Source organism: Aphelocoma coerulescens, chromosome 13, assembly GCF_041296385.1.
Source record: "Aphelocoma coerulescens isolate FSJ_1873_10779 chromosome 13, UR_Acoe_1.0, whole genome shotgun sequence".
NCBI classification, from domain to species: domain Eukaryota; kingdom Metazoa; phylum Chordata; class Aves; order Passeriformes; family Corvidae; genus Aphelocoma; species Aphelocoma coerulescens.
Genome location: NC_091027.1, coordinates 10,889,523 through 10,914,774, shown reverse-complemented (window position 1 = coordinate 10,914,774; position 25,252 = coordinate 10,889,523). Strand labels below are relative to the sequence as shown.

Sequence of the window (25,252 nt, the reverse complement as noted above, 5' to 3'; positions counted from 1 at the left end):
GAAGGTGTTGGAGGATGCTTAGATGGCAAGTGACCAACACCGGTGTCAGGCAGTTGTTGATTCATGGGGAGTATCTATCATTGGGACTTGTGGGATGTTGGTAAATGAGCATCATGTACAGATAGGACAGTCTGGGATTTCATTCCATAGATATGAATTTGTTATACTTGTTTGTATAATCATCCTTTGTCTTTAGTTTGCAGTTGTTCCTGTGTAACTGAGATGGGATTTTGGTGAAAGCTGATGGGGGCAATAAGACCGAGTCAGAACTGTGCTTAGGCATGTGCTGTAAGTCTAAGTAGTTTGGTTGCTCCCAATGAACCCTCTCGTGCTTAGCACGAGGCATGTGTTTTAAATAAGTTGTAAAATCTACACAAATGAGGAGGGTGAGACTAAAAGCAGACAATATTTAAAATCAAAGGTTTAGGGGGTCGTATTCTTCAGGAAAAAAGCTTTTGGCATTTAATGCATTTCAATGACACACTGAACTTCAATGTCACCTTCATGGGAAAAATTGTCATCATCTATTAATTTTATGTGACTGTCTTGGTAAACGACCTGGTAACATAGCAAGCCAAGCTAAAGTTCACCATAGTCCTCTACAACCCCAGAATTTGGACTGAGAGCAGCATTTTGGGATTATCGCTACATCAGACCTTGTTTGAACTAAGTACATATAAATAAGTGTCCACCAGCTTTTTCTACTATACACAGTTTGTGAAATTGCTTTACCATGTCCTGGAAATTTCTTTGATATTTTTAAAGCCTGTTGCTATGGGAACCAGACCCCATAACAGAAAAGCTTTCTGGTACTAAGGAGGCCAAGAAATTCATTTAACAGGAATAAAGCCACAGAAAAATAGCTTGTATTCTTTTTCCAAAAGCAAACAAACAAACCCCAGAAGAAAGCCTGATATTCTGAAGCAGCCTGGACCTGGATTACCAGATGGAAGGGGACACTGCTCTCAGGGCTTCAGAGCCTGGCCAGGGAGCTCACCCTTTGGACACTTGTGCTGGTCCTGACTTTTACAGGCGAGAATAATCAGGGAATTCACAATCATCTTTCTCTGAAATAATTCATATGTCTTTTTTTTACCTTTTTTTTTTTTTTAATATGGAAAGGTTGAAATGATGTGATGGATTGGTTTATGGGCAAGAAAACACAAGTTTTGCTTCTCAGAACTGGATGTCCCTTTTGTGCTTTGCTAATACAGAAACTGGCAGAACAGGCATTACTTTGACGTTGGGGCTTGCAGCCCTGTTTCCTTGTGTCTCATGACTGAGTGAATCAACACCTAATTAAGCAGTCACATGAGGGACAGAGCAAAATGCTGTTCAGGCACTGATCCCTGTGAATCTTCAGAGGATAACTACTTACATCTGTCTTCCTCCTTTTCCAAGGAACCCTGAACAGCTGCAGCTCTGCTTTTTTTGCCTTTTTTTTTTTTTTTTTTTTTTTTTCCCCCCGAGGGAAAAGAATAGCACGTAGACCTTGGCTAAAGCAATGCTGCCTATGCAGATAAATGAGACCTGGGGTAGGGGGAAGGAAGACCAGGGAGTACTCAACAAAATCTTGAGGAATGGGAATGATTTGAGTTCGTGCTGGGGATGACTTAGCTGAAAGCCTGAAGGTATAGTCCTGGTGCATTTGACACTCCTGGAAATTTAACTGAAAATGTGAACGTTGGGCAAGGAAGTTGGGACTGATCTGTGGGCTTTCTTTATATTTTTAATATTAGCTCTAATTTTACCACTTGCAGCTCATTTTGAGGGTCCATAACAATTGCTTTCCATCTCTGAGTGAAAAATACTTGTGTGGGGATTTATTGGGCTCTCAATTATCACTCAGTCACAAGTGCAGCAACCTTAATCAGTTACAGGACCGTGGCCTGCAGCCAAGGAATGCTCCAAGCCCCATGCTGCCTTGCCTGCACCAGATGACTTTCACCACCAAGGCAATATTTTTTCCCCTCATAAAACTCACAAAACAAGTATTACAGGATGTTTTAATCAGCATAAGCAGATGTCTCCCTGCACCTCGACACAGTGGAGGCTCCCGGGTCATGCAAAGGGCTGTGCAGCAGGTGCCAATGTTTGCAATCAGAGGTTTCGTGGCTGTCATGTGCTGGCACTGGAGGTACCAGTGTTTCGGGTGCTCCATGGAGTGGCATTTCCAGGATGGAGGTATCCTGGCTGCCTGCAGCCAGACCAGGGCTTTCAGGGTGGAAAAAGCGAGGTCTGGGCAGATGCCCTGACCTACTGTCTCCTGGCACCCTGGGCACAGCATCACCCACCCTGGTACAGCTCGCAGGTTAAAAAGCATGACAAAAGAAAAAAGCAGCTGTTTACATTCTAGTCTTTTAGCCTTTCAAAATGTATTTATTTTTAGATGTATCTGTTTGATTAAAAAAAAGCTTATTTAGGTGTGTTTGCTTGGTGCAAGAATCAGCTGATGTGTCAGGCATACCTAGAGCACACCAGCAGTTCAGTTATGTACCTTGCAGCTTTTCTCTTAATGTCTCCTGAAGTAATATATTGAAAATCTCAGTTTTCAGTAGGGTAAAAATAATAAAACTGCCATAGTCCTTATGGTTTCTGGGAAGTACATGAAAATAAAAGCCATAAAGACATTCTAAGCTGAAGATAAATACAGGGAATTCAATATTTGTCTATTAAAAAAATGAAAATGTTAGGAGTATTCAGCCAAAGTACTCTTATTCCATCAGGAATCTTTCAAGGGTTTATTATTATTAACATTATGGTTCATAGCAATAGTGGAACTATGGTGATCCCTCTAAGGTGTCTTCATTTTCATGACAAGAGAGGTCTTGCAGTCAACCTTGACTCTCATTTGTCTTTTCTCTTCATTGTCTCATCTATTAATATGCACAATTTCCAAAATAAAAAGCATCAATTCACCATTTAGTTCCCTAAGCAAACTTTGCAGTTGATAAATCTGAGCTTGTGAGCTTGATTTTGTTTAGTCAAGTTAGTTTTGTGTGTGGATATAAAGATTGTTGAACCTATCACAACTTCTCCAGAACTACACAGAATAAAGAAGGAAACACAAACTGCCCCCCACAACCCTCCTCTGCTGCATTACATAATTCTGAGTGATTTTAGAAGAGTCTTTATTTCCAACAACTATGCTATTTTCAACTATGTTCATCAAAAGCAATTTGTATTGGAACGTTTTTCTCCCCAACTTTTTATTAAATGCACACAATACTGAACTATTTACACTTGATTTTTAATAGCTACAGCAGAAGAGTCTGCTCTGCACACCCGAGCATGCACAATAAAATAACTGTTTGGCAGGGGGAAAATGCCCTGTTGTCTTGCAGTACCAGCTGGTATTATGAAGGTTTGTTCGGTGTGTTATAGTAGATTGCAATTGGAAATATGATACAAAACGAACACCAATGTTTCAGTAGCCTAACCATGCATCAGATTTTTACTTTGATAGTTATTTTTATTTTCAGCATTTTTATCATGACTTGAAAAATTACAACAGTGGGCAGTCAATCTGCTGAGGTCTCCACATTCTTAAAAAAGAGATAATTGTTTCATGTCCTACCCTCCAGGAATGCTCATAGGCAGATTTGTAGTTGCCAATGCTCCTTTACAATGCCGGTAGAGACAGTTGATTCCAGTCATGAGACCTCGTGCTGGTAGTGAGAACCCTGTGTATGGAGAGTTTATAAATTTGGTTTGTTTCTCTTTCTTAATCTCATATCAAAAGCATTTTTTCAGCATTTAACAATCTGGTTTCCTTTGAAGAATAGAGGACCCAGGTTTTGAGACTCCTGAGGGCTGTTTTCAATGATCTTTCTCATCGTTTTGGCTCTTGCTGACCTTTGGCTGGGCTTATGTTTGTGTGTGCAAGTTTGTGTATGTGCTCCAGGTGTATACGGAAGGTTCATGCTTTAACATCTCCACTCTTCCTCTCCAGCAGTGAGGAATTTTTTTTTGCAGGGATACAAAAATGCACAGAAAGCACATTTTTAGAAGTCTAGCTCAGTGGTAATCTTACTAAGGCAAGTATTTTGAAGAGAAATGGTATCCAAGTATTTCTAGTCAGATTTCAAATAAAATCCTAATTGGTTTTCTCTCTTTTCGTCTAGTATGGCTTCCAGCTCCTACCTCTGTGCATTACTAAGCAATAAACATTTCTTGGCTCACTTACTGGCTCTTTGTTGTGTGCATTTACAATGTGTGTGAGGGAAGCCTTCCTCCAGGAGAAAGACAGAAAAAACTTGTTAAGGCAGTGAAGACCAAAAATGAGTAATTTCATTACTTTTTAGCCTGCGGTTGGAGCAAACTTTGTTGTCTGCTTGGTTTAAAATCAGATAATTTATATCCAAAAGGTGCATATGAGCCTTTGCAGTAGTTTTAAGTGTTTTCAGAAATGCCTTTGGATAGAGTGAAGAAAGGGATTCTTTTTGGTGCTGTTTGGTTTTGAGGGTTGTTTTGGCTTCTGTGTGTTTAAGAACATGCCCCAGCTGCAGTTCGGCATGGGGATCTGCAGACGGTCCATTGGGCTCTGGGCTGCTGGATGTAGTTGAACACCATCACCCACATCTTTTCCATCTGCAGCTGGGTGGATGTGCATGGATACTGAAATACCTTCCTGGAAGGTGATAGGCTATGGCAGGAGATTTTGATCACTTTATTTTTTTGAATTTAAGTGTTTTTCTGAAGCAGCGTAATATTACCAGCTTTGTTTTTCAAGCTCAAATTTTACACTTAAAAAAAAGGAAAGCCTTCACCCTTTCAAAGAGAGGCCGGGATATACACCTAGAGAAGATGATGTTGCATATCTCATGTTAAAGATGGTCCAGTATATTCTTGGATATGGGAGTGGTGACAGTGTGTATAAATAAACGTTGAATATCTGAAGTCCTTCCTCAAGAAAAAAATATTCACTGATCTGGCTAAAGCACTGTTTCCTCTCTGTACAATGTGAGTCTGTCTCTATTTGCAGAGAAATTCCTTCCAATATTTTTCCTGGTCAGTTTTTGGATGGAGGCTGGGTCAGCTTTCAAAGCACTTGTCTTTTAATATGCATCAGGTTACCCTGAGGTAAAATGGAAACCTTAGATGTTATTCCTGTAAATAAATGTTTACGTAATACATGGCACTTGTCAGCATTGCATGTCTAAGAAGAAAGGTCACTTTTGACATCAGTAACCTTTGGAGAGTGGTGCCTTTGCCACACAGGTAAAGGAAGTTACTGTGCACTGCACATTCCTTTCATAGACCTAGAAGGTAGGTAGGAGTGGTCAGATGTTACTACTTTTATCTCCAAAAGCTTTGCATTTTAAGCTTTAAAGGCAAGATTTGGGCTTAAGGCATGGGTGCTGTAACAAGCACATGCGCAATTTTGCTCATGTAAGTAATTCCATTGAATTCCCTGGCACTAGTCATGTATGAAAAGCCAGGTCTGTAATGTATGTGTTTGTGGCATCAGGGCCTCAATACTTCATTTCTAAATGAGAAACTTCCTGTAAGGCATGGTAACAAAAGATATTGGTTTTATCTCTCTTTAGTTTTGCTGCTTTTGTGTCAAAACACTTGTCCAGCACCTAACATAAAAACATTACCTTCCTATAAAACAGCAACAAAACGGTTGTGGTGTCAAGAGATTAAGGGTTTCTCTCTGAACTTAATCCAGGAGATGTGTAGCAGAACAGGGAGCTTGGTGTTCTGCTTTGGAATCCATTCTGGAGGACAAGCAACATCTGACCTCTTGGGATTGTATGGTCTTGAGACCAAAGCTCATGAACAGGAACATCAGCTCACCCACTCTGTGATACAGGGGAACCATCGGTAGAGTTGGGGATGCAGTGGAACAGGAGATCCTGATGATAAATCTATTTTTGATGCTTATGTATTTAAAATATTGGAAAAACCTGTAGGTTTTCAGACACTGGAAAAAAGTAGGAACTATGATGCTGCAGCCTTCTGCCTTCAGGTATTACTTGAGTTTTATCCAAAGATCATACAGAATTAATAGTATGAGTGCCCCACCTATGTCTGTGACAAGACTAGATGGCTTTTAATGTGCATTGCATTTTTGAATGCCAAGTTCCTTCTTCACTTCCCTGTCCATCTGTCTCATTTCTCCCCCACAGTTTAGAGATAAAAGTTTGTTAAATAGTTCTTTGCTATTTAATGTTTGTTAAAAGGCTCTTTGCTGTTGTGATATGTGGGTATCCTTCCTAGCATGACCCGGGTTACCGCCAGAACACAACCAGGAAACCTTGTTTACAGCCACCCGGGTTGCTCGGCTTTTCTTTGGGGGGCATTATTTTGCGTATTCAATGTTTTTCCCGTCCACAGCCATCCAATTGTCTTGCATATCCCCGCTTCTTCCCGTGTAATATTAATGAGCCCTCGCCGAGCACACAGTGCGCTCTTTGTTCGTACAGGGGAGGGGGAGAGGGACCGGGCGGGGTGTGGGAGTCGCGCCGCAGAGCGAGCGGGGACGGCCGGGGGCTCCTCGTTCCCCTTCCCCGCCGAGCCCCTGCCTGGGGGAGCGCTCCAAAGCCGCTGTGTGAGGGAGGGCTGGAGCGCGGGGTGTCGCCGGCGCTGGCGGCCGCAGGTGGCCCGCGGTGACAGCTGTGTCACATGATGGCTGTCAGCGCGGGCTCGGCCACCCGCGCGCCCGGGCTCCGCCGACAGCATCCCGCCGCTCCCAGGAATGTGAGGGCTGGGGGTGCCGGCTGGAAGGAGACTGCCGTGCTTCGCTTCCCCCTTCCTCGCCGAGCGGGCTGAATTCCCGGCGGCCGCGGCTCGGAGGTGCCGGACGGCGGCCGCGGGTGCCCGGGCACTCGGGTCATGAGACTGAGCCGGGAGCGCGGTGGCGGACAGGAGGATGGATGGCACTGACAGGTCCGGGCTGGCGCTGCCAGCCATCGCTTGGCTTCCCCGTAAATTACACTGATCTTCTCCGCAGCAAACCCTGCAAGAGATAAAGGAGCGAGGAAGACGGGCGCTCTTTCCTCGAGCAGAAATCCCGGGCTGTGCAGAATTGTGGGGCAGGTTTTGGATTATGAAACTCCAGAGCAGCGCGAACGCAGCCTGGTGCAAACCCCGACACTGCTGTCCTTAAGGTGGTTTTTGTACTCCTGTTGCTAGGATTAAGCCTTTTGCATTGCAGCATGGAGAGTCTTTTGTTTGAGTTAAATTCAGACCTCTTGATATGTCACCTGACAGTCTTGTGGTTTTGGATGAATATGGCTCATTGCTATTATTAACCTGAGTTGGCAATCAGGCACAACAGGAGTTTATAGGGATTTTGAAAAGTGGAACTGCTCGGGGGACAAAGATGCTTCCCAGGTACGGTCACTGCACAGTTCTTGAGATTATTTTAATTATTTGAAAGTTTAATATTTTCCCTGTGATGAAAATACTTCTTTTCCAGAGATGTGACATCTTCTAGATACTTATTATTCTTACTATAATTTTATGCTAAATGGAGCAATTTTTTTTTGCCTGAATTGATTCTATCTTGTAACTTTGCAAAGCAAAGTGCAGTCTGCTTGAATAATGTAATTTTGTTCAGTGCTAGTGAATTTAACTGAAAGGAGCTGTGTCTTGTTTGTGTGTGGTTTTAATTAAAACATATTTCAAAAAAAGCATGAAACTTGTATGTGTATGTGCAAATATTTGCATGCATATGTGTACCTAAATCAGCTAAAACCTGACCAGGTAGTTTTTGAAATTACGTAAGTGAAGTAGTCCCAAAAATATTTTATGAAATTACTAATAGTGATTGTAAATTCTGAAGGTGTGTGAATTGCAAAGTTATTCAACATACTACACATCTTTAACAAAACCTTCCTACCAATGTATAACACTCCAGATTATGATTAATGTGTTTGCTAGGCTGCACCTAACCTGTAAATATTATGTCTTTTTGCTTGTGGAAAAGCATCTGTCTCATGTTAGACTTTATAAATTATGTATCTTAATGAGAGTCAAGTGACTTGGTAGAAGGGAGAAAAAAATGAAAACAAACTAAAGTCAGCTTCGTATACAGATAAAGAATTGGACAGAGCCAAGGAGCTTGCCAGCCAGTTGAAGTTCAGGTCCAAGTTTGTTATACCTTTGAAATACCTGGCTGACGCACTTTGTTCCTGGTATACAATATGTACTTAGTATAAGCAGCACAATTTTCCTGGAGCTCAAGAAGTGCAGCTATTCCAGGTGAGGATTGCTAAGCTGGTAAATGAATGAGACAGATTTAGAGATGGAGCGAGGAGCTGACCTCCACAGTGCTGCAGTGCCTGTGGACATGTCACCCTCTTTCAAGAGATGAAAAGCAGGGGCTTGGATTTGATTTTGTATTTTAAAGAAACATTATTTCCATGGGATAAACCTGAAACATGTCACCACTACAGGCAGTCAAGGGTGGTTGTCCCTGAGATGGTCCACCATCTGTCTATTCTTCCACACTACCCAGAACCCAGGTCCTGTGACTTCTGTGAAACCCCAGCTGAGGTCACCATGGCAGAGGGCAGTCACTTGGGGCACTGGGTGAGCTTCTTCGCAATCCACCCTTGTGGGCTCCCTCCCTGCCCTGGCTGAGGCACAGACACTGGTTTTCTGTGCAGAATCAGCAAGTGCTCACCACCACAGTTGCATAGCCCTGACATGACCTCAGGTCTTGTAAAGACAATTATCTTGCAAAAATTTTTCCTAAGTATAGGCCCTGTGGTTTCTCTACTGTAGAGAATTTTCTTCCTCCTTGCAGCCTTATGGTTGTGTCACCAGCACTTAAACGGAATCTCTCTCTTAAAATGCCAGCTTCGCAAATCAGCCATGCAGCCTGGACCATCCTTGTCATGTGAATCCTGAGAAACTTCTTTTGTGTTTCAGGTACTATTGTTAAAAAAATAAATAAGCTGCCCATGCCTCTAAAAGAAGATGGTCTTCCAAAGCTGCAAGCATCGTTAAGATGCATTATAGTTCTGTTTTCATTGCTTCCAAATTAGTTGTGATCTTTTAGAATGGTCTGTACAGCTGTTTTTGTGCAATAACGGTCAAATAATAAGTGAATTACTGAAATGCAGTCAGAAGGTATTAAAGTATGTACAAGACCCTCCCCATTAATCCTATATACTCAACTTTTGTTTTATCTTCTCAAAGCCAAAAGTAAAAAAAAATCTGGTAACAGATACTAGAAGTCTGCAGAGGCGTTTGGGCAGGAGAAGGGAATTCCTGGTTGGAAAAGGCATCTCAGGGCTGAGAGGAGTATGATAGGATGGTTGGACTAGGCAAGGACCATTTTCCTTCTGGACTTGATCACCCTTCCCTGTAGCAAACCAACTGCAGGATCCTAAATTCTGGGCTGTATAGGTACAGGAGAGTGTGCTTTGATGTGGATGTACATCTTTATAGAATGTGGAGATAATCTGAAATCCCAGTGCACTCAGTGGAACGGTCTCGTATTTACAATGTCAACTCTTCATAACAGATGCAGCCTCTGTCAAAGGCTTGTGTAGAAGCTGGCTAGGTCTAAGCACCACTGCAACAAGGGTAGTACCTGGAGAATCATCTGCAGGCACTGGAGATAGGCCCTGGAATCCCTGTGCCTCTGTTCTGATGCTTGTCTAGCAGGAGAGTGAGGATGTTTCCTTCCGCCAGAGCCTGCGAGGGGAGCATGGGGTAAGGTGGACCTGTCTGCTCTGCTGGGCTGTTCCTGTCACCCTTTAAAAAGGTGCTAACATGAAAACCACGCAGAACAGATAAGCTGGCATAAACTATAAATATCATTTGCGTAGATGCATTTAAAAATAGTTCCAAGTGATTCATCACCAGGCAATTTTTATAACTATGGGTAACATGATGTAGGAAAACAATAGTTTGACTGATAGTTTCAACTTACTTTTTATGTGTTTAGTCCTATTCTGGTTTTGAGCAAATTTACTTCTTAGAAAACTCTTTTACAGTTCCTACCTGCTTAATATCTTGATCATTTTGCTTCAATTGCTTTTCTTTAAGATTTCTAAAGTATCTGTTTTTAGATACTATCTAAGCCATGTTAATATGAAACAGTTTTAAAAGTAAAGTCTCAGCCAGACTTCTATTTTCTCAGGAGGGAAGATAATATTAAGCTAAACCTTTAATGTAATGAAGAAGTGTTGTTTCATGTTCTAGGTGGGAATGAGAAGGAAGGAATGTACTTGGAATCAATTATAGGGGGAAATCCTGTATTTTCATTGTTGGAGTGGTAATGAAGGATTTCCTCTGTCTGTTGTGTCATCTATTAAAACTTGCACAGAGTGAAATAATACCAATTTATAGCCATTCAGTTCTTGCTGAGAAATGTTGATGGTGGTAATAAACTCCAGGAATTGAATGCACAAGAAAATTCATCCTTGGAGAGCAGCTGGAATTCTGGATTGCTATGAATCTCTGTAGTAGAAGTGTCAGAAAGCACGTAATGGATTTGTAAATGTAAGCTATAGGTAATATTCCTAGTGATTGAAGGTAAAAAAGGCAGGAAAGCAAAAAGGATGAAAAAAGAGAAGAGCTGAACAACAGTAGGGCTTAAGTGTGAATATGCATTAAAATACCATTTTTCAGATCTTGATCTCGTTGTTGCTAATAATTCTAAGTTTCTAATAATTCCATAATTAATCGCATGAAATTTTCCCTTTCTCTCCCAAGTAATTCCTTTTCTTTTGCACTCTGTACTTGCATGAGTGTCTGTGCAGGAGCATTGGTTCAGATGCCCTCTAGAAGACCCTTCCAACCTCAAGCAGTCTGTCATGGTGTGAGAGTTGGGTTTTGTTTCTGAAACATCCCATACAGCAATTACACATCAACGGATTTCTACCCCATATATGTATTTTTGAACATCTCATTCTCGAGGAATCGCCACTTGTGTAGTGGAGATCTCCACAGGAGCAGTGTCCTGCTCAGAAGGCATTTATCGCCAGTTTTTCTCTTGCTCTATGCCTGAACTCACAGCACTGTCTAGCAAAGTCACAAATACTTCCATTGGTGAAAGGTATTTGGGGTTTTCTTTGTGGCTATTTTTATGGGTTTTTTTTTGCCCTGGCTTAATTTTGGGGTTTTTGTTTAAATCTAATCAGTTTCAAGGAAAGATCAAAGAGTGGCAGATAGGTCATTCAGGAAAAAGTCCTCATTAAGAAACTGTCATTTCCAGAGCAGAGCATTTCCAGGGAGATGGAGACACACCTTTAATTAACCCTGCTAGAACATTTGATTCTACCTACATCTCCTGGTTTTCCTGTAGGAATCTCAAGAAAACATCAATTAAATGTCAAAGTTAGTTTCCATTTATAAACAGAACTAATGATATTCAGAAGATCTAGGTCAGTTTTCATCTGCCTGAAGAGGAGCTCTGGAGTGCTGCCCTGTTATATTTGTTTTGAGAATGCCTCTTGCATGCAGGAATTTTACGTTTCTGGGGATAATCTATTCAGACATCAAGCTTAACGGTATTTTAAATCTGCTAACAACAAAAGCAAAGCTCTGTGTCCCGCTTCCCCCTCGCTGGTGGGGGTGAGTTGGAGGTGCCAGGCTGCCTCTGTTTACTGTCTGTCTGAATGAACTTTCCCCCAGCTCTCTGAAAGGCTCTTCTGGTTTGGGAAGTGGCCCGCTCTTGCCAGGGAATGTTTTTGCAAGGCTGAAATGTGCTTAAGGATGCTATTATGTAACAAAGATAGCGCTTCTTTGGAATTATCACAAATTATGATGGATAATAGCTACTAAATGCTTGTCTAGAGAAAGTTAAAATGTCATGTGAAGAAGCTGAGAAGTAAACAAGCTCTTGTTACCTTGATCAAATATGTTTCTGAATACAGCAAGAGTTTTATATTTAGCTTTCTCTCCTCTTAGTGTGTAATCTGCTCTTGGAGCTTTTTATAAGTAGACTTTCCTAAGATCTGGAACAGCTACTGCCTTCTTTGCCAGTCATTTCAAAGTCAAATATCAAAAGTACTAGGTAATGGAAGACATGCTTTTGTCTGAGTGTGAAGGAAATTCAAACATGTTGCAAGGGTGGAACAAGCAATAGCACCCTTTTGACAAGCAATTAATTGTTATTGTCACACAGTTTCTTTATAGGAGCCACCGTGGCCTATCTGGAAAAAATGTTTGTTTCTGGACTTCCACTGGTTTCACTTAAATATATGGAGACTGTTCCTCTAGGAAGCCAGTTTATCCAGTGCTTCTCCTCATTTCTAGTCACAGTCATGCTCTTGCCAGTTGCCATCCCCAGCTCTCGTGCCTTTGTGCCTCTTAGTTGGTAACACCCCAGGCATGTGTCAAACTAAGGATTTTGGTTTTTTACATTTTCTGAAATGCAAGATGGAGTTAATTAGGAGAGCCTCCAGTAAGTGTAAGCTTGGCTCTGAGTTTGTCACTGTGCTTGAGTTTTGGTGTTACAGAATTTGCTCAGTTTGGTGTCTGCACTTTGTGGGGGCATTTCGGTCTGTGAGTAACACTTGGCTTTAGGTGCCCAAATGGGAGGGTGTGTGGCTCTTTGCCGCCAAATCTAGACATGAAGTTATTTCAGCTCAAGTTGCTCAAGGTTTTCTTTCTTGTAGTAAGTCGATTAGGACATTTGTTACACACCATCTTCTCTGCAGCTTCTTTTTTTCTCTCCTGTTGCTAAATGGTAGGGATGGGCAGATTAGGAAATAGATTTCGTCTCAGGAGAGTGTGTAACTGTATGCCTTGATGCTTAGTTTCACCTCATTGGGACTACACTACCTGTAAAACCTGTGTACCTGGGCAGCCTTAAAAACTTCTGATAGGTGATGATGACTTTGGTGATCAAATGGATTTTCCGCTGTTACAGGACTTGTTGAGTCACGATCATTAGTGTATTGGTCACATAAAGCATGGGTGCAGAGCAAGAAGCCCTTTGGGTGCTGAGTTAGAGGAGAGGAAAATTTACTGTTGTCTTGGAGTCTAACGTGCCAGGTTTACTTTAAGCCACGTTATGGGTGTCTTTTTGATGACATACGTGTACAACTTCTTGCAAATTGGGAATCTCTATCCTTCATTAATGGCTGGAAAGTTCCAGTGCCTTGTTTCTGGCTTCTTGGGGTTCATGCTAACACTGCTTGCCTAAAAGCCAAGGGTAAGGAAGACAGAATTTCACTTGATCTAGGAAATGGCTTGTAAACTAGCTGAAAGATAGTTCCTGGTGGTTTCATGGATACAGCAGGTGTCTTGTTTCCTATCTTCCAAGAATTGAGATGGTATCAGTGCAAATGGATTCCCAGGCCAATGGATGACAATGCTTGCTGTGCTTTAAAGTGATGGCTGGCTTTTTACAATGGAAATTTGAGATGGTGGCTACAAAACACCCTTAAAGGCAAGATTATGGAATGGTTTCCAAGCCTGGTGCCTGCAAGTTCTCCCTTTGAGAGCTCCTCTGGAGTAGTGGCATTAAGGGTAAGGCTGAGGCTTCAGGAAAGCTCCTTCCCTCGGAAACCAGTTTGGGAATAGGTGTGTTAGGCCTGTTGTGTGTGGTTTGCTGACCATGCCCTTGAGTCACAGTGGCTTATGTGGAGACAACCGGGTGGTTCTCCCAAACCACTGTGATTATTCATCTTGGGGTTTCTTTGTATCTTTAAACACAAAAGCTGAGTTCTATGATGTTGATTTTAAATAGTTGGAACTTGAAGAAAACATATCACAAGACACAGAGCACAAGATCTATTAATGCTGCACACATCGTTTTGTGCAGTTGTAGAGGATTGGTGCAGTTTATGACAGTGTAATTTGGCACATGTAGGGGAAAGAAAAGAAAACAAAGGGCGTAGTTCTGGCTACAGGATCAAAGGATTTGATGAAATGGGATTGAATTTGCTTGACTCTGTTTTAATCATGTTGTATATACAGATAATGTACAAAGAACAGTGTAATAAAGAGTTGTGGTAATTGATCCTTCTGCTCTTTTCTTTTTTAATTAAAGCTGGCCTTTGCCGGAGTTTGACCCAAGTCAGATCCGACTGATTGTGTATCAGGACTGTGAAAGAAGAGGACGGAATGTCTTATTTGATTCCAGTGCTAAAAGAAAAATAGAGGATGTTTCAGTGTCGGTGAGTATTTTGCTAATTTACATGTTTATAGTTGTATTTTTTCAAATGGCCAAACTGATAAATTACACATGTTCTCTTTTATCAGATTGACATTTAAATGTTGGCTATATTTAAATGCCTGTTAAATTGCAAATTATTCAGGCTTCAGTGGTCTCACTCTTACCAGCTTTAAATACTATAATGATCTCTTTATTCTGGGATTTATCTATTTTCTGCTCTTTCAGTGAGAGGGATTCCTTCCTGGGGCTGCAGCAGGCAATGCTGTTGGTTGAAGCAGGGTGTAAACTGGGGTGTATTGATCTGGTTTTGTGCCATGGTGGGGTCTGCATTCATAATCAGAAGGTCCCCTGTCCTCATGTCCTATTTGCTTAGCTTTTGCCAATTGTTGTTTGTATGCTTTGTTGACAGTTTTTTAACAGAAAGTTACTTGGAAACTCTTGTTTTTCCTTTTGTCATGATTCGCATGGTAATCTGGTAATTGAAACTGTAATGGATGCGGTCAGATGAGGATACTTCCTTCTAAGGGCTCTGGCCAGAAGATTAATTTCTGGCCACAGTGCTGCTGAAAGTGGTGGTATGAGGCTGGACAACTTACTTTGCTGCTTTGAACTTTCTTTTCACCATTTTTAAAAGCAGTCACAAACCATTTAAAGCCCTGCAAGCAGAAAGCGTGGTGTGAATTGAAATTAATGATTCCAGCTGCTTTTACCTGTAGGACTTATGGAGGTCTTTCTGTAAGCAGGAGTACACAAAATAACACATTACCCCCAAGCCCTGGTTTTCCTGTTGAGCATTGGAATACAGCCAGAAGATTTTTCATCTAGCTTTCCAAACACTTCCAGCCTGTTGCCAGCCTGATGCTCCTAACCCTGGTCTCAAGTGCTGTGTCTAATATCCAAACCTCTGGAGTCTGCGTCTTACCAGGCACAAAATTCTGGGCTTCTCCATTGCTTACTCCAGTACTTTTATAGCCATGAATCAAGATCCCTATTTCCTAGTTTTTATAGAGAATTGTGAAATAAAGTGAGTTTCACTAATGTTGAAAAACAATGCATCTTTCTTTTTAATTTAAACTTGTTAGAATGGTTCTGTTAGTTCATGTTCTTCCTGATATTCTTGCCAGGAAAACAGGTTTTTAAAGACAGGAGATCTTTAGAAGTGGTTTATTGGTATGAATTGCTGGCTTATTGCTGTTACTTCATTAATTATAAAGTATTACTTCATTAATGAAGATAACTTACAGTATAAATCCTCTTGCCAGATTTAAATTAATTTATTGAAAGTCTAAAACCTCTTTCAGATAGATGTGTACTTGCACACTGAACTTGCAGACTTCACTGGTTTGGGTTACTTCAGAAAGCTCGTTGACTGTGGCAGCTCAGGATAAATGGCTGATAATGGAGCTGATATGGTTCCATATTAATCTCTGCTTTTTCTTTGCTAAGGGGGAGGGAAACAGCTGTAGTCACCATCTCCACATGAGACTAGTGGAGGAAAATTGTTTCCAGGACATTTGAAATACCCAGAAGTCATCTCTAGGAGGTCGATACATTTGTTTTTCATAGTATTAGTATTCTTCGGAAGAGGATATATTGAAACATTTGCCTTGCCATGTACCTGCCTTCTGCAGCATTCAGATAATGTCATGTCAGGCAGAACTTTTCTCGTAAAACAAAAGTTTGCAGGTAAAAACGTGCAGGAGAGTCCTCATCTTGGCTTGCTGTGAGCTTAGTATGGGCTTGTGCAGTTAGCAGGACATACTGGCCATTTTCAAGGAATTGCATTGTTCATTTCTCTCGCTCTTTATCATGATTTTCATTAGCAAAAACACACCCTGCCTATACAAAGCCAGATCTTGGCTCTAAGCACATTCCAAGGCACTCTTGCCCTTTTGCAGTCAGCCATGTGTGGGCTGGGCACTCTCTCTTCTGAAAGGGTATCTGTTCAGCACCCCACAAAAAGCAAGGCTTTCTGCATCTCTTCCCCCTCACCCCTCATTTTCTGACGTGACTTATACCTCTGGATCTACAAATAACACCGGGGAGAGATCTGCAAGAGGGCCTGGCAGTGGCCAGACTGTTCTGGTTCAAGTCAAATCAGTCTAACATGGAGGATCAAGGGGGTTTCACTTTGCTTTATGGTGCTGTGCTCTTCAGTTCCCATTTTCTGTTGTTTATGAGACATGAAAGCAATTATAATTTAAAAGTTGTATGCCTGCAGCAAGGTGAGATGTGTTTTGGTCTGTTTCATATATATAACCTCTACATATGTCAAAAGATCTGTGTGGTGGGCCGAGGTTGAACATGGCTCAGGCATTTGAATTCTGTAAGGGAAGGTATGGTCATAAAATTTAAGGAGCATCAGAGAAAACCTTTCCAGACACAGATGTTTCAAGAAATAAAACAGTAAGCTCTGGCTTTTTGATCAGTGGAAACTGCTGCATTTGTGCTCACACTGAGCTGGGCTCTAATTGTTAAAGCATTAGTAGATTCATCTTATCCGCGAGGGAAATGTGGCTATAACACAAATAAGCACCTTGTATTTTCATTGGACATTAAGTCAGCCTCTTCATGCCTTCAGTAAAGATAAATATTAAGGAGAAGAATTTGGGGAGGGTTTTGCACAGTGGGACACTGAAGGCAGTCAGGAGTTTGCAGAATGACCATTACAATATTTTAATTGCTCCGGAGAAGTCATGATTTCCCTGGTCTTGCTAGAGTTAAACTTGGCGAGGGAAGCTGAGCAGCAGTCTCAGAGGGCTGGCTGCTATTCCCAACACTGGGAATGTTGGCCCAAGGCTGTGCCAGGTGGAGATCCGCGTCAGGCAGCTGTGGGCACTTTGCATGTGGGAGGCAGAGAGATCCCCTTTGGGAGTCCTATACCTTTTTTGGTGCTAAGCAGGAGAGGTCCTTCCCCAGATTTCCAGGGGATGGGCTACTGATCTGCTGGGCTCTGGAAGCAGAGGGGAAAGGGTGCTGCCTCCCAAGCATCAGAAAACTGTGTGTCTAAGTTCTGCTGGGGTATCCCAGAAGAGAGTGGCTGCCCCTTCCAACCCTGTGGCACTAGGTCATGAGCAAATGCATCAAAACAGGCATTTGCACATTGAATGTACCAGGGCAGCATGTGGTGTGAAGAAGAGGCAATTAGAAGAATGCCTTTAGACACCTTAGAAGGTGCCTTTACTGAACAGCCTCTGTCTATGCCCAAGCATCACATCCCTTGGATTTTTGGGTATGAAAGAACTTCCATGGGCAAGCTTGTGGGTTTGAGCCACTGCCTCCTCTAAGCAGTTTTTTTCTCATTCCTCATAGCAGTAAGTGTCTCATTTCTAATCAGACTGTTACTTGATGTGCAAGTGAAAGGTTTTTGCTGTTGGACTCTTTCCTGTGCTTGTCTGCTCCTTTTGCTCTGACACCTCCTCTCCTGCTCTCTGCTTCCAGGTGCCACCAGCCCTGTGGCTGTGCCGTGGGCTATACTGAGTTCCCGAGCCAGGAGCTGTGTGTGAACACAGGTGTGCTCCTCAAAAAGTTGTGGTACCAGGCCTGCTTTGAATTTCAAATAAGCACAACAAGCAGCCCTTTTTCCTCCTTAAGGTGCAGCAGCCAGGTGGCCCAGCCAGTGCTGGGCTGTCAGCCTTGACTCTGCCTTTCCCTGTGCTTGACTTCCCAACCTTGACTCAGCTCACGCTAAGGCTGGCTTGTGTTTTACTGTGTGGTGCAGGAGTTATGTCCCCATAACTGCCAGTGTGCAAAGGCCAGCTGAAGTATGAGTTCGTCTCCAAGGGCTGGTAATTGATTGGGATAAGGATGCCCCAGGAATGGTGCCACGAGGGAGGAGTGGAGAGTAAAGTTAAGAAGAAGCTGAAAAGGGGAACCTTGGATCATGGCTTCCCTTGGAGCAGGAAAAGTGAGTTCAGGGACAGGGATTAACTGTCTCATTTTACTGCTCATTTTCCTTTTTGTGTTGTCCAATGGGGATTTATGGCAAGACAGTGGTTAACATTGGGGATCTGGCTGGAGAGAGATGCTGATGGACATACAAGAGCTAAAAGATTTCCTAAGTCTAAAGATCAGCCTAGAGGAAAGTTTGAAGTCCAGGGAGGAAGAAGGGGTGTCAAGGGACCATGAGGAAGAGAAGGGAGGAAAAAAAGGAAGGACCCAAACTGCACTGTGCTGAGCAGAGATATAAAGTTTGGTCATGTGGGAGGAAAGGGGGAAAGACAAGGAATCAGAGAAGGGCAGTAACTTGTTGCCAGGACCCAGAGGCAGAAGAAGGTTTTCAGAAGTAGTGTTTGTTTTGGTTTTCAGAAGAAATGAAAGAGAGGCCTGGGATGCAGAATTTGAGATGTAGAGGTGCAATAGTGGACTTCAGTTTGGAGAATGGAAAGTTCATTTCTTTCACTAGTTGTCTTTATCTTTGGAATAATTTCACTAAAAGGTCATATGATATTTGATCTCCTTCAGCGGCAATTTCTTTTACTCTGAATGTCATATTTATCCCAAAGCAGAGAAATGGCATGCTGTTTGAAACAAGCCAGGATTAGCCACGTGTTCTAATGTACTTCAGCACTGGATAAATGCTGAACAGCAAATTGCTTTGAAGGATTAGTAATTGGATAGTGAGCCTTTTGCTTTTAGGTGAGTTGTGTGAAATGGAGACTCTGGACGCTGTCTGGCTCTCAGGACAGGTTTCCAGTGAGCCAAGCTGAGCAGATGGATAAAGCTGTAAGCACAGAGATCAAGTCCCACCTTCTTAGCTCTGCTTATTCTCTCTAAACAGACATGGAAAAATACTAGTGGAGTGGGGGAGCACGGGGTTGTCTTGACTTTCACTGACCTCTGAGTAATAGAGGAACTTGACAACTCTAGAAATAAAGGGAGATTGCAGCACTTGGCAGCTGCATTTTAAGAAAGATATCTGGATTTTTACATGAGCACTTGAAGGGGAGGAATGAGTGCCTACTCAGGTTACTCCCATGTCTTAGGTGGATACATACATTTCATTGCATATACAGACCAACTCATGTTAATACAGCAAAAGAGTTCATTTATCTGTTTTGATTTTTTTTTTTTCTGGAAAAACCTGTTTTGAAAATGAGGAACAGAGCTCTTGAAGCATAGCAACTTTGCTTGGAAATAGAGATTTCTCTATCACTGCCACCACAGTGGTATTTGAGCACCTGCTGTTGCACAGAGGTAAAAAAAGAGTAAAGCATACTTACGACATTTCTCTTCCCTTCTGTCACTCACTCCCAGCCCTAATACACCTATACAAAGTCTGATTTAGTTCAAAACACCAGACTCCTTTCAACTTTCTTGTTAGCCTCAGAGTAAAACCTGCCCAGCAGAAATTCCTCTTCCTATTCACAGCACTGGGCATGTTTTTCCCACTTGCTGAGGAGAATAGAGACCTTGTGTCAAAGAGTTAAGTCTTTGCTGACAGATGTGGAGAAAAGAGACTCCAGAAGAGGAACTGAGGAAGAAAACTACTTTGTACCCTGTCATACTATAAAGACATTTTGCTCTAAGTTTTCTTCAGAACTACCTGATACGTCTCCAAGACTTTCAGCAAACGATGACCTCTAATGTCAGACCTGGGACTGCCAGAAGTCTTTGGAGCTGGGTGGTATCTGCAGTGAACTGGCAGGGAGAGAACAGAGTGTGGCCCCAGCAGGGAGAACAGTGTGGCGGCCAGGAGCGGAGCTGCCTGTGGCATCCTTCCAGCAGATGTTCTGCTCTCCAGCAAAAACGGGCATTTCAGAGCATTCCAGCACTACCCTGCCCAGGGACTGGATTTGATGCAACTGTGTCTTAATTGGGAAGAAAGTTCACAGCTTTGAAACTTTCTCTTGTACAGTTCTTAAATAATTAGGTTACTTTTTTATTTTTGGAAAGCTGGCTTGAATATCTTTGGAATATTATATGGGAATGCAAGTAATCCCACTCCTTTGATGCATAACATCTTGAAATTTGTTGCACTTAAAATTTCATTGACATTTGGAGGCAGAAATTGCAGAGGAGAGGGTCCCTGCAAGTACTTGATCTCATTGTCCAACAAGTTCTTCTTAAACACATAGTAAGTTTGTGAAAGAGCAAACACCAAAATTCATCAGTGATCTGCATTTTAGGAGGGATTTACTGTTCACAGGGTTCTAAAAAGTGGGAGCTGAAAGAATCCTGACCTCATTTAAAGACTCGTTGCAGGAGTTTTGGTTCATTAAACACCACTGCACAGACCAAACAGCCATTTTACTGGTTTGCTATTTAACTTAGGCAACTGTTACTTCAAGTTACCAGACCCCCCCAGTGGATCTGGGAAAAGCTGCTGTGCAGAAAAATGCAGTGATAATGAGAAGAAATTATTTAACAGTAATTAATTTGCAAACTCAGCCCATTCTTTTTAATGCACAGAATTTTATTTTCTGTTGTAAAGTCAGTAAATGCATTTCTACAGTCTCAAGGAAGCTTAGTTGTAATTGTAACATTTTAGAAGGAACTTTCAACATCTGATGGAAAATGCAAGCTGAAATGTGGTTTGCCTGCAAAAGCTGCTGTAACCCTGTGGATTGTATGTGGTTTTATCACATGATGCTTGCCTAGCCTAGAACATTGTTGTTTGTGTCAGATAAAATGCAATTCTAGTTCATGAGTTCCTACTGAAGTCATATGATCATCATTCACATGTTCCAGCCATTGTGCACTGTGCTCAAGCCACAGATCCTCAGTAGCCATTAGCAAATCTACATATTGCAGGATTTCAACAAGCTCCTGTTGAAAGGAGAGGATACTGCTGCGTGCCAGGAAAGCACAGGGCTGGGAGAAAGTGAGCACTTCCCTCCCCTCTGCCACAGAATTACTGATTTCTCTGCACATTTTTCCTTGGGACTTTCTGTGGCAGCAGCTCTCAGGGAGCAGCACTGCAGGCTGCCATGTGGGGCTTTATAATCCTGGCCATTTTCTGCTGCTTTGCTAAACCTCACCCACAGTTAGGGCCAAAATTAAGTCACCTGTCCCTAAAAAAGTAACCTGGACAGCCTAGGACAGAGACATGGGACTCCCATCCCTCCACAAGAAGGAAGGCCAGTCATCTTTTTGTACAGTTATTGCTGATTATTGAGCAATCATGGAGTTACTAATGTGTGCCTTGGCTATTTCACACTTTTCTTTATGCCTTTTCCTTAAAGGTTGAGACATACTCAATGTTTTTGAATGAAGGGGAGGCTCGTGGCGTGGAGCTGTGAGTCCAGAGATGAAGATGTGACATACAACAGCACTTCTGTATTCCCATCTATCCCTTGAATCTTGCTTTCAGCTGGATTTGCTTCCAGCTTGCTCTTACTGGTTTGCTAATTGTGTAGGAAAGGGTAATTAAGGAAGTCTTAGGGCAGAGTTAGTGTGGAATTTTGAGCAGTGTAGACTATTTCTGTCTCCTAGTGCTGCCCACCAGCAGATGTAAATAATGCCAACCTTATGTGGGTGTGCTGAAGTGTAACGAGTGTGTGAAAAATACGTTGAGATCTTTAGGTGAAGAGGGTTGGCAATGCCATTGCTGGTGTAAACAGCATTAACTTGATGGATGCTGATTCTGCTCAGGATGCTGGGATTCGCAAGGTGAATCACAAATGTTTTTAAATAGTGAATGAAACATAGTGAAGCATCTCCCATGCCAGTGATTGATAATTCTCTCTGTCTGGAGTGGACACAGATCCTGCCCATCCTGTTCATCAGTTCCAGCTCCATCTGGGCCCTCTAAACTCTCTTCTCTGCTGTGCTTTCTGTCTGAATCTCTATTAGAATTTACCTTTCGGATTAATTCTCCATAATTTTGTGAAACTTCTCTGGCTTCTCTATAACACTGTGTTTTTCAGCTTTGTCCATTTTCAGCCTCACAATTTCCTCATACAGAAAATGTAAGGAATGTGTCTCCTCTGTGCCGCTCTTCAGAAAGACTAGGGGGCTTAGACACAGCTAGGGAGAGATCTGTGAAAAACAGGATCTTTTCTCTCCACTTGCCCTTGTAACATGAATCTCCTGAATTGTGTTATTCTTGCTTGATAATTTATGGCAAGCTGCTCCTTCCTTTATGCTGCTCACACTCCTGTGTCATCTCCACTCTGGCAAGCACAGGGAGTAAGGTGGGCATTGCCATCCTTCCTTTAAATGCTTTGGTACCATCCTCTCTCCTAATCCTGGGTCTAAAATAGTCTACTTAGGAAGGTGGAGTTGGAGTGACCTGCTGGCTCCTGGCTAACTGGAAGTAAAAGAGCTCAGCTTTCCTTTGAACACCCAGGCTGCAAGAGATATGGGTATATATTCTACTACCTGTTTCCTGGGGCATGAGCCTTTCAGCTGTTAAATATCTTACCTAAACAGGTAAGTACAATGATGCTGACAGTGTTTTCAGGTCGTGGGTCTTAGTGTGTCACATGTGTTGTCTTTATTTCAGAAACTCTGCAGTGATGCTCAAGTGAGAGTTTTTGGGAAGTGTTGCCAACTAAAGCCTGGAGGAGACAGCTCTTCTTCCTTGGATAGTTCAATCAATTCATCCTCCTCGTTCTCTGATCCAAAAGAACAATGCCCAAAATACCAGGTGAGTCACTTTTTTTTTTTTCCTAACTAACGCATGTCAAATACTAACAGCAGGTGAGGTACGACTGTTTTAAAATGCTTGAAATGAGAGGCTGGTGGTGGAGAGCAGTTTTCAGTCAGAACCAAAACTTTGGTTGTGACTTAGGAATGTTTAATGCTGTAGCTTTGGGTATTATCAAGTCTAAAACCAACCAGCTGGTTCTCTCGGGATGTGTCTTGAATGGCAGCGATTTCTCCATGGCATTTGTTCCGTCTTGTGACCTGGGTGATAACACTCATTCAATGTGATGAGACTCGACACAAGTATCTTAGCCTGGTGTAGATGAAGTAGTTTATTTTACCTTATTGTCAAATGCCAGGGAAATAACAGGGAGACACATTGTCTGTAGGGATAGTCTGTGTAACAGCTTTATAACAAGGGATTCAGTGCGCTTGAGTTCCATTTTATGTAAGAGGTTTTGGCCATGAGAGTAGGTAGAGTCATCTGACACGGTTATATTTTTGTCATCTTTCCTTCCATGGATCACAAGTGTTTTATATTAAGCCACCCTAAAATAGAACTAAACCCTTCCACTCTTTGTAATGAAGTAATTGTGTTTTTGAGGGAAGCTGGTATCTCCACAACCTGCTCTGGAGTACAATACTACTGATGTCTTAATCTCCCTTAGAGAGAAATGAAGAACCTTCCAGTGTTGGCTTACCTACTGTCATGTTAACTCCTGCTATATTTGGCAAACTGTGGATTCTTGTTTTCTCTTTCTCATCACACTCTTTTCCACAGCTTGGGTAAGGTGGCTGAAGATCTGTTTTCCGTTCCTCCCTTCCTGGCAGGGCATTTAACTGCGGTTACGAAAGGAAGAGACGTTTCTGTCAGCCGCTCCCTTCCAGCACAAAGCAGCCTCCTTTGTGCAATGTGTGCCCAAGGAAAACCATGCTCCCCACTACCCAGAAACTGTCTCTCCTCCAGAGTAGGCTCTATGCAAACAATGCTCAATGTTATTAAAGAAAATAAATTTTAGTGTTCAGCATGAGTGTGTATTTTAAAGCTGTGGAAAGTTTTCCCTTTGAAGTCCTCATTTCCTCACATATATCACTCACTCAAAGTCTTACTGAGTTGAACTGAAATGACACGTGGCAACATGACTGTGACACACACTTTCAGCTGAAGTTGGTCTTCCAAAGCATATTTGTTGTAAACTATCTGCTGCATTCATCAGACTCCTTCCAGGCTTCCCCAGCAAGTGAGCAGAGAGACAAAATACAAGAATTATTTAATGTGCAATAAAATTTAGTGTCAGGTATGCAGAAGGGCCAAAGTAAGTTTGTCCAGACTTCTCTCAGCCTGCCATTTCCTATGTTCTGACTTCTGTGTCTGTAACCTCAGAGGTTACTTACTGGATTTGCAGTATTTACAGGTTCTTCTGTCTGTTTTTTCTTTAAGGCTATAAAATGGAAGTTCGAATAATACAATACTATGAGATTTTAAAAATACTTCTTTATGGTTTCTTTTAATACACTTTGATTATATATGAGCAACTTTAATTGCAAGGTGAAATACAGAGGTTTTATTCCTGGCTTCCATTTTTGTAATTATCTCCCATATTTAACATTTATTTCTTTTTCTTTACATTTTTAATTTACAGATACTTAGTTATTGACAGGACAATATGTACAGTAAGGGGAGTATTAAATGCTGTAAATAGATTCAGAAATGTAATTTCCAAATCATGCAAATGTTACTACCTCTAATATGCTAATGTGCAATCACAAACACTTGTGGGTATTTTATGATCAGTTTTTATGGGAGCTCTAAACTGTGACCTGGGGAGCTGGTTTGCTTCCAGGCTGTCAGTGCTGCAGGTTGTGCCCGTTTTGCCAGATGCTCCTTGGCTACTTTTTGTTTGAGTTTTTAATATTTAACCCCTTTCCGCAGTTGATTGCACTCTGCTTTGGTCTTGGGTGACCTGTATTTTGCAGCATTAGAGGCCCAAACAGTTGAGCTGTAACAGTATTCCATACTAAATGCATTAAATATGTGTCTTTGGTTATGCACGGTAAAATGTTAAGTGTAGATGAAATGCCAGACTGAACAGGCCATGGGCTCATCTTATCATGCTCTTTGCTTTTCAGCAGGGCTTGTCTGTCTTTCAGAGGAAAGGGAAACCCCTATAATTACATTTGAAAGCAGCTGATTTTCACTTTAATTTGGTTGTCTGACAAACAAAATCAATACTTTAAGATAAAGTATTTTTACTGAGCTTTAGAATTATATTTTCACAACAGCAGAAGGCTGAAATCAAAACCCACCATCAAGGGCTTGACATTTAATCAGAATTGTGTCCTTCATTTGGAGATCTGCAACAGATTTACAAACAACAATCACAGTGTGAGGCTGTAGTAATTTGCAGTGTTCCTAAGGATTTTGTGATGCTGGCAAACCTGTTATTTCCTGGACCCATTAACATCTGTGTTGAGATTTCCTTGGAGCTGCTGGTCATACTGACTGCTTTTAAATTCTAGTTTTTGCAGTACTGCCTACAGTACACCTGGGCAGTGGGATATCCTGGGAGACAG

General features: G+C 42.0%; 1 protein-coding gene across 3 annotated transcripts in view; it reads left to right on the top strand.

Annotated features, from left to right (window-relative positions):
• FNIP1 (folliculin interacting protein 1) overlaps positions 1–25,252 on the top strand; it is a 65,177-nt gene that overhangs the window by 13,455 nt on the left and 26,470 nt on the right. For 2 of the 3 annotated variants that reach the window (XM_069028721.1, XM_069028719.1), the window contains exons 2-3: positions 13,964–14,090; positions 22,536–22,679. In XM_069028721.1, the coding sequence (XP_068884822.1) occupies positions 13,964–14,090; positions 22,536–22,679 (271 nt within the window). Of the gene's footprint in view, positions 1–6,692; positions 7,342–13,963; positions 14,091–22,535; positions 22,680–25,252 lie in introns of those variants that run through there. The other variant, XM_069028720.1, reaches the window with a different exon arrangement.